This window comes from Podarcis melisellensis, assembly GCF_964234715.1.
Source record: "Podarcis melisellensis genome assembly, chromosome: 6".
Classification (NCBI taxonomy): domain Eukaryota; kingdom Metazoa; phylum Chordata; class Lepidosauria; order Squamata; family Lacertidae; genus Podarcis; species Podarcis melisellensis.
In genome coordinates, this window is record NC_138538.1 from 52,841,370 (window position 1) to 52,851,457 (window position 10,088).

General features: G+C 51.5%; 1 protein-coding gene across 1 annotated transcript; it reads left to right on the forward strand.

Annotated features, from left to right (window-relative positions):
* Nucleotides 1-6,574: 6,574 nt before the first annotated feature.
* Nucleotides 6,575-7,870, forward strand: FOXE3 (forkhead box E3; the record flags this gene model as incomplete). The annotated part of the gene is made up of 1 exon (XM_081916246.1): nucleotides 6,575-7,870. One exon carries the CDS (start codon nucleotides 6,575-6,577, stop codon nucleotides 7,868-7,870), a length of 1,296 nt encoding a protein of 431 aa, XP_081772372.1.
* Nucleotides 7,871-10,088: the final 2,218 nt, after the last annotated feature.

Below are 10,088 nucleotides of genomic sequence, written 5' to 3' on the forward strand. Positions count from 1 at the left end.
AAAGAATTACACTCAGGGCTGGTCAGTTTGGCCCCCACCAAGGGTGCAGCCCCCCTCCTTCTTTAACAGGCAAGCACCAGTTAAAAACCCTCCTGTGCACCCATGCCTTTAGATGAGTTATTATGGATAATTTTCTGCGCCCCCCACATTTATTGCAGTTTCTTTCCTTTTGTTTTGGTTTTATTGTCAACCTGTTCTGAAATGCTGTTTTGGTTTTGAAGTGTGGGCTATATATACTATTTCAAATAAGCAAAATTATAAAATGTGCTACTTACAAATGGTTAGGCTGCCTACCAGTCTCTTATATGTCTAGCTGCTGAACTGTAAAACATTTGGAGATGTTCTCAAACAGTCATTCTCAGAGCAGACCAGTTGATATTTGTGTGTGTGTGTGTGTGTGTGTGTGTGTTATACAAATGACATGAGAAAACTTGGTATAGTTGTTTGTATAACATTATTCTTGTTTATAAAACCCAATAGAAAAAAGAGTAGACCAGTTGAAATAAATTGCATATGAATTTTGCAGATGGACATCCCATTCCATCCATAACCCTGCATGTGTTAGAATATATTCCTTCCCAGTCAGGACCTTTGGCTGGCAGGAGTCTTAATTCAGTAACTGATAGCAACTGGGCATATGAAGACCCTACCCTGTTCCCCTGGTGGTTCTGGCAGGGAGGGAGGGAGGAACAGGTATTCTGATCAGCAGTAGAAAGAGGTAACCTTAAAAGTCCTGAACAGCAGAAACAGTAGTTATAAACCATATTTGTCATCCCATCCAATCTTGAGAAAACTGGAGGGTCACACCATGCCCAAATCTCCAAATATGTTCCCATATGAACAGAGTCTATTCCCTCCCCTTGCACCTTGACTTCTGCATTTCCACGTGGGGAGGAAACTGGGAGCAATGAAGCAGACAAAGAAACTGAAAGTGGCGGTGAAAATCTGGGCAAACACAGGTAAAAACTCACTACTCACTATGTGTGCTGATCATGCCAAAGAAGCAATAGTTGTCTGCGACCATCAGGTCCACTCTGTGCTACCCAAGAGAGTTCACCTGAGTGAGCCTTGGTCTGCAGAGGAATGCAGTGGAAGGAAACATCAGCAATCCACTGTCTAGGTTTTAGGCAGCTATGTTTTATTCAGGGTAGGCCCATTGAAATCAATGACCTTAACTTGGTGATGTTCAACAGGTCTACTCTGAGTAGGGCTAGCATTGGCTGCAACCCTATGACTCTTCTGCATAGCATTATATCGGTTGCATCCACCTCGACTTAGAATACCACCGGTTAGGCATTTCGGTCTGCGGATGAGTCCAGAGAAGCATCTGGTCCTTATTTTGTTGGATGAAAGCCAGCTGTTGTAGCCTGAGGACTTGGAATAGCCTTGGAAACGAAACAACTCCCATCAGCCCCAGCCAGCATGGTCAGTGGTCAGGAATGATGGGAGTTGTAGTTCAGCAAACTCCGGAGGGTCGGCAACCCCTGCTGCAGATTGTGCTTTGCGCCCGTACACGGAAGTTAAAGCAGGTGCCTTAAATTACGATTGCCATGCATTCTGTGCATGAGTGGAAGTCTAAATAAAATCGTCTGCTGAATGGAAGCTTTTTCTTACGTCCTAAAATAAATGTGTGCTCACAGCTCAGGCATATCAGCCGGGATGCCCCGAAGGAGCTCCTTTCTAACTCGTCTCTGAGGAAGTGGAAGGCGATGCGCAAAGGCGGTTGCCAACTGGCAATCACTTTGGAAACTGTTTGCTGCAGTTGGCACGATGGCAAATATGGGGTGAGAAACGAGAAACAGAATTGCTTCGGAGATTCATCTGAAATGAAAGTGCATTTATCACAACAACACTGTTATACACTCAGTCACATCTGGAGTAGTGCGTATGGTTCTATTGGCCCATCCCCGAAAAGGTCATTGTTGGAGCCACAGACGATGGAGACGCGAGCGTGAGTACAGTGGTACCTCGGGTTACATACGCTTCAGGTTACATACGCTTCAGGTTACAGACTCTGCTAACCCAGAAATAGTGCTTCAGGTTAAGAACTTTGCTTCAGGATGAGAACAGAAATCGTGCTCCGGTGGCGTGGCGGCAGCAAGAGGCCCCATTAGCTAAAGTGGTGCTTCAGGTTAAGAACAGTTTCAGGTTAAGAACGGACCTCCGGAACGAATTAAGTACTTAACCTGAGGTACCACTGTATGAAACTTACTAGTCTATTGTACAAAGGTAATATTGACATTCATTGCTCCACATGCCTTTGCATCTGGCATAATCACTGACGTCACGTGACCCCCAGAAGTGCTGCCCAGAAAGTAATGGGTCTCTCCGGCTGCAAAAAAGTAAATAAATAAATCCCACTCCTGATCTAAACTATCGTCCCTTTCCCTCTTTCATAGGACCAACTCCTAGGGGCTGAGGTCCCTTCGCCCCCCCTAAAATATTTGAAGGGGCCAGCCTCCCAGCAAGTTGATGGGCATTGCCATTCAAATGGTGTGCAAATGCCGCGTCTTGTGATAGATTACGCAGGGCGGGGCTTACCTGGATTCCCCCAATATTTTATTCACGTTGGCGCCCCTGCCCGCTTTCATGATATTGCACAAAGTGGCACTGGCAAAGTGAGGAATGGTTCAAGAAGGAGCAACGGGACCGGGTTCCCTCGCCTGGTTTCCTGACATTGAACAGCATTGCAGCGCTCTGTGCTACAGCTCAGCCTCGAAGTAGTTTCTTCAGAAAGAAGTCCCACTGAATTCGGCGGGCTTACTCACAGGGAAGTCTGCACACGGTTGCAGCTTCAAGAAGCCTGGATGCTTCTTACAGTCACATTTGCAGCGCCGAGGACCTTCTCCAATCCACAATCGCCCCGATCAATGTGGGGACTGTCGCTCAGGTCGAAGTCTTGGAGCAGCAGTTTAGGGACCTGCGCATCCGAAACACGCTCAAAGGCACCCTTGCATTACAGAGGAACCTTGCACATTGGGTTCCATGGGGCTTTCTCTAGTAGGATTGCAGCTACAGTCTAGGATTGGAGACCCCGAGCAGCAAATTACGCTCCGGAGAGTCATTTCAGTTGAAATCCGCGGTCTTTTACTTCTGAAAGGAACGTGTTTAGTGTGGTGTAGCAGGTTTAAACGCGCCTGGTGGCGGCGGTTCTCTTCTCTAGAGCAGTGAAATGACCATCACTTACCTCCCCCGACCCGGAACTAACTTAGTAAACAGTTCCCAAATAATTTCAGTTTTGCACCGTGCAGGGTATCTCTGTGTTTCCTAACTAAGCACCCTCGTTTGCAAAAAGTTAAAAACAAAAGTAAACCAGCATTAAAGAAGCAGTGGGAGGTGTTTTGAACGCTTTGAGAAAAGGTAGCTAAGCAGGTGCGTAGGTAGATGATTTATTTTATTATTTATTGCATTCGTATCCCACCTTTTTCTCCAAGGAGCTCTTCTCCCCCTCCTCATTTAATCCCCGCAACACCCCTGCGAGGTCGGTTAAACTAAGAGGCAGGGACTGGCCCAAGGTCACACTCAGTGAGCTTCATGGAGGAATGGAGATTTGAACCCTCCTCTCTCAAGTCCTAGTCTGACACACTAACTACTAGACTTAACCTGCAGCAATATGTTGCAGCGCAGCTGTGCGAAGTGTTTCTGTTCTGGATTCTAACTAGCCAGCCAAGCCCGTTTTCGGGGTACTATTGCGCGTGGACGGTTTCGATGTTGATGTTGAACTTGGGGGTTCCCTGCTGACACCCCCCCCACCCGCCTCTTGTTTCTCCGCGGTCTCGTGTTGGCTATAATGCTGGCTGTTCGCGCTTCGCAGAGGAGCTGGCTCTTACCTATTCCGCCCCTTAAAGCTGCTATCCTATGGGATTCCAGCGGTTGCAAATGGCGTTCGCCTCGATTCGCACTACAAGTTTGCGTTGCAAATGAGAAGTCGCATTGCTCTCGAACGCTTGTCTACAGAATTTACAACCTCGGTGTGTAAGCAGCAAGAAACTCGCCTGAGAAAATCTCTTTGATCTGAAGGGAAACTGCGCACCTCTGGACAGCTCCCAATTGACTTGAGCAGCGCTGAAGTAGGGAAACCTCCAGTGGGTCGTAAAACAGAATCTGCGCAGCCCTATGGCACGTAGGTATCTATAAGGCGAATTCACTGGAATTGACTGCGCAGTCCTAGAACAAGTCACCTGTTGAATCAAATGGGGCTTAAATCCCAGAGAAGTGGCTCTCTGATTGCAGCCTTGTGCTATTACAAATAGGTCTAGGAAGGCCATTTTAGCATACTTCCTTGCAAGAAAGCCCCGCAGGGTGAGGGGGGAAGGAGAAGTGGGGCTTGGTTTCGAGCGCACAAGGTCGGGATTGGACTATTCACAGAACAGCCCAATCCTAAACGAATCGCTGAGAAGACCGAGATGGAGATGTTCCAACAGGCACCGAGATACCGCCGGGAATTTAGGACTATTAAGTCAATTCTAGTTAGAGAATTTTCGACATATGTTTTGTGATATTTGATTTGGTACGGACAATTTTGGGAAACTCAAGAGGGCAGGAGAGACTAGACAAAGACCAAGCAATGGTTCCCTGTAGATAAAAAATTGAAAGCAGCCTCCGTTGGCCCACGGGAGCGGGCTGGACGCGGGGAGCGCTGGAGGGCCCAGATCAGAAGTGCCAACTTGAATAAAATATTGTGGGAGCCCAGGTAAGCCCCGCTCCGCATAACCGATCACATAACGCGGGGCACACACACCATTTGAATGGGAATGCCCATCGATTTTGGGGGGCCGGCCCCCTCAAATATTTTATTGTGGGGGCGGAAACCCCCCATGGCCCCTATGAGTTGGCTCCTATGACCTAGATCCACATTAGGCCAACACCCATATCGGGACCAGCTAAGATGTTACATAATAGCGAGCAAGATCCTGAGTACGTCAGAGCATGAGGATGCATGTTAAAACCGGGCGGGTGATGGAGCGGATTGGAAAGGAAGCTGATAGTAGATACTGGTTCAAACAAACCAGTTCAAATAAGCAGGAAAGTCGAGTCCAGTTTTGATGCGGTGAAAACACAGCTACTGACGATGCCCCCAACCCTCTCCTTTCACCATATGAAGGGGCAAAAAGAGGAAGGCGTGCCTTGAATTCACGGAATTCCCTACACTACAGCCAGGTGTATCATGTACTTGCTAACTGAGGACATCAGGACTTGGGTCGGAAGGAGGAAGCTCCTGCCTAAATGTGTAGCACTGAGAAAACGAGCACACCCCTGCTGTACTCACAAAGGAAAACGAAGCCCATGAATGGCATAAGGGAACTTTGAAAGCGCGTTCATAATCCAACACAATAGGAAAAAAATAAAATCGCGGTTTTCCTTTGCCTATTTTCCTCCAAGGCCCTCCCTTAGCTTGAATCCCCTTGGCAAGCCTGTCGAGTTGAATACATTCTGTTTTCGTTTTAAGGAGGATCTCCGTCCCTTGATCTAGGAGTTAGAGGGTGTGCTAAGTAATTTGGAGGCAGCTGGAACAACTCCGCGTGTTGCTTAAGAAAAGCTTATCATAATTAATGTCACCCTTTCCCATCTCATCCTTCAAACATTTCTGGCATGTGTGAGAGAAGTCCGTATGTACATCGCAAAAGAATGATATACGCGCACGCGCTCTAATTGAATGTGTGGACGAGAAGAACCAGAACTCCCCTGGCAACCGGCTCGAATACAAAAGCGAATCCAACCGAATCCCATGAGATTTGTTTCTGCCCATTGGCATTATTCACCAGGAAGTTCTCCTGCGCAAATCTCAATGGGAACTGTGCCAGCCTTCCTCTTGCGCAACTTCCATTCTTTTAACTGAAGCATCAGCAGAAGGACTTGCCGGCCGAGTCTGCGCGTCTGTCTTCCTACATCCCGTTGGCTAAAGCATCTGCAAAGCACACTTCCTTCCAAGTAAATTCTCTTGACGCGCAGGGAGAGTCTTGCCCTTAGGAGCCAGTTGCTGTTCCGGAGTCGCCTCGGGGAATTCCCAGGAGTTCTTCGACGTATCAGCCCGTCTCCAAGCCGAAAAGGAGACGGTGCAGTCCCAAACGTCTTACTGAAAAGTAATTCCCTCGTCGTAGTTGCTATGGGCTAAGGCTACAATCCTATAATCCAGCCATGCTTACTTGCAGTAAAAGTCCCCTTGAACGTGGTGCGACGCACTTCTGAGTTAGCACGCATAGGATGGCGCTACACCGTGGGCTGGAAACGAAATCCTTCTTTACCTCCTCTCTACCTGGTGCAAACGAAGAAAGGAAGCCCGGTTTAGTTTTTCACATAGGAAATGCTGGCACTGGCTTGTGGAACGCTGTTTTCTGACAGCTGTGTGTGTGTGTGTGTAAGAGAGAGACGGAGCGAGAAGGGAGAGAGAGAATGCATGCGAGTGAGGAGGGGGAGCGTTCAGGTGGGTGGGCAATAGCCGAGCCATTGAGGGGGTCGCACCAGGGTGGCGCCAGGCCTGATCTATATAAAGCAGGTCGCCCGTCCAATACCTGGTCCCCGAGGGAGCTGTGCTGTTTCATCTGCCTTTCCCTCCCGGGAGCTTCCCTTGTATATGAACCTGGCCGGCTTCTCCTTTTTCTCGGGTATATGCACCATGACAGCGGACTCCCTCCACTCGCCTAGTCAGGGGGCTAGCCCGGGCTCCCCCACTTTCCAGAGGGCCTCCCCGTCGGGCTGCAAAGTGGAACCGCTGCTCATCAAAGCGGAGCCCAGAGGCAGCCCGGCAGAGAGAGCAGCGGAGCAGCCGGTGGAGGAGCAGCCACCTGGCCCCGGCGCAGGTGGTGGTGCGGGAGGCGGCGGCGGCGGCGGCCGTCGGAGGAAGCGCCCGGTGCAGCGCGGCAAGCCGCCGTATTCCTACATCGCGCTGATCGCCATGGCCATCGCCAACGCGCCCGATCGGCGGCTGACGCTGGGCGGCATCTACAAGTTCATCACGGAGCGCTTCCCTTTCTACCGGGAGAACCCCAAGAAGTGGCAGAACTCCATCCGCCACAACCTGACCCTCAACGACTGCTTCGTCAAGATCCCCCGCGAGCCGGGCCACCCGGGCAAGGGCAACTACTGGACGCTGGACCCGGCCGCCGAGGACATGTTCGACAACGGCTCCTTCCTCCGGCGCAGGAAGCGCTTCAAGCGCACCGACCTCACCACCTACCCGGGCTACGTGCACAGCGCCAGCGCCTTCACCCCCAACCCGGGCCCCGTGGCCCGAGCGGGGCCCGGCTGCGGAGGCTCCGGAGGCGCCGCTTACCCGGGCGGCGGGGGCGCCCTCTATTCCCCCGGCGGCGGCGGCGCCTACAGCGCGCAGCTGCCCGGCCTGCCCCAGTACCCGGGGGCGCCCCCGGCGCTGCCGCCGCGGATGTTCAGCATCGACAGCCTCATTAGCTCCCAGCAGCAGCAGCAGCAGCAACAGGCAGCCGCGGCCCTGCAAGGCTCCCCGGTGGGGCCCGAGCTGGCTCACCACCCCTTGGGCCTCAACGGCGCCGGGGACCTGGGCAGCTGCCCCGGGAGCAACGCCGAGGCCTGCTTCCAGACGCAGCAGGTCAGCCCCGGCTTCCTGGGCCGGCAGCCCCCGGCCATGGCCTACCCGTACTCGACCTCGCCGCCCGCCCACCTGGCCTTGCCGCCCGGCGCCTATTCGCCTCCCAGCGCGCAGCTCTACGGCGCCCCCAACAGGCTGGCCCTGCAGCCCGGGCGGCCCGCCGCCTCTTCTTGCGCCGATCACGCCGAGCAGCTTTTGGGCCTGGCGGCCTCGCAGCTCAACGGGCTCGGGCAGTTCGGAGGCGCCGCCAACAACTCATACATGAGGCAGCCCAATTTCCACTCCGGCCTGGAAAGGTACTTGTGAAGCCGAGGAGGGAAGCCGGCCTTGGCCGGGCAGGCGGGCAAAGCCACAACGTGAATCGCCTAGGACATTTTAAGAATCGGCACGTGGGAAGGGAGCTGCGCGCCTGGTACTTGAATGGAACTCTTGTCTGCCCCTGAATTGCGAGGAAGCCCACGGCGGGGGCGCCCACAGCAACGTCTGAACGGCATCCACGTGGTTTGGAACCCGTGGAAACTACACGTGAAGCATGCCGGCAGCAGCGCCTCCCCACCCCACGTGTCCAAAGGAACATGCGGTGGGGCATCCCCATGCAAAAAGTGAGGACTGCCACAGGTCTTTTGAGAATATTGTACATATGTAACATTTTACCCTCCTCCAATAGGATCGTGGATTTGCAATTTAGGATTTTTACATAGGGACTCTCTGCCTGTAACAGCCGCTTGAGAGGCACAGAGCGCCTCATGAATAGACATTCTGGGTTTTGCCCTGTGCGCTGGAAAAATGTGCTGCAACATTGAGCAGTGAGCTTGAAGATCCAAGTCTTGCAGTTTGGCTAGTCCAACAGAATAGGAGATACTGAACAGTGTTTTGCTTTTAGTTTTTAAATGATGTGTTGATTGGCCCAATAAGTTGTGATTTATTTCTTTTTAAAGAGCTTTTAATGTCATCTGATTCCCATGCTCCGCAGAGGTTTGCAATTGTGCCATTTCCAGGTCACAGGCAAGAACAACTTTTTTTCCACAGTGACAGCCGAATCATGAGACAGAATTAAGGTCCCACCTCTTCAGGTGGCACTTTTGACCTGCAGTTTAGTGATGGCAGCTTAGAGGAACTTGTCATCTGCTAGTTCAGCCTTCTGCAGCCAGGATAGAGAGGAGGAGATAGAAAAGAAGGCAGCTGATCAGGGCTGGCTTGGGTTAGCCTATTTGATTTGGCACTAAGATTGGCCCTTTCTTGCCATTGTTTCTGCTGAGGGAAGTGCTGAGGTGGCATTCCTGCTGTCTGCCCTCAAAAGTACTTGGTCTGACAGGTTTTACAGAGCTTTCCTCCTTGTGGGCTCTGTCCTGACATTCTCAGTCCTTTATGTAAGAGAATGGCAGAGGACATGCTTTGCATGCAAAAAGTCCCACGTAGGGCAGGAATGAGCCCTGTCAAATTCTGGAGAGCTGCTTCCATTCAGTGCAGACAGTAATGAGCTAAATGGACCAGAGATTTGATTCCCATGTTTAGCAGCTGCCTGTGGTTTCTAAGATCACCCAGGAAGCTTTGTGGCTGAGCTTGTATTTTTTTTTTTTACCTTTTGCACCAGTGATGGGGAACCAGCGACTCTCCAGGTGTCATTAGGCACCAGCTCCCATCAGCCCTTCCCATCCTGGCCATTGTAGTCCAATAACACCTGGAGGGTGGCAGCTTCCCCACCCTTGTCAGATAGATAGGATTCCATTATATCCACACGATAACTGGTGTGAGATAAAGTTAGGCTGAGAGATGGTGACTGACTGAATGTTACCTGGTGAGCTTCGTGTCTGAGTGATGCTTTGATCCCAGGTTTCCCCCAGTCAACTACAATGCTATATCTTCTAAACACTGCACTGTCTTGGAGATACCAAGAAGGCTAGTAGTAATTTGCTGGTATGTAGCGCCCTATTCCGGGACACAGGTGGCGCTGTGGGTTAAAGCCTCAGCGCCTAGGACTTGCTGATCGAAAGGTCGGCGGTTCGAATCCCTGCTGCGGGGTGCGCTCCCGCTGCTCGGTCCCAGCGCCTGCCAACCTAGCAGTTCGAAAGCACCTCCGGGTGCAAGTAGATAAATAGGGACCGCTTACCAGCGGGAAGGTAAACGGCGTTTCCGTGTGCAGCTCTGGCTCGCCAGAGCAGCGATGTCACACTGGCCATGTGACCCGGAAGTGTCTCCGGACAGCGCTGGCCCCTGGCCTCTTAAGTGAGATGGGCGCACAACCCCAGAGTCTGTCAAGACTGGCCCGTACGGGCAGGGGTACCTTTACCTTTACCTTTAGCGCCCTATTCGGTTTTACGGACCACCTAGTGGCGCAGCAATAAAACTGCTAGCACATTTGCAAAGCTAAGTCCAGTATGGTTTCAGATTGGATGATGAGATTCCTGCATTGCAGGAGATTGGACAAGATGACCCTTAGAGTCCTTCAAGCTATACAATTATATGATTGTATGTTACTTGATTCTAGCAGTGAATAATTGCACTTGACAAACAGCTGCCTAGT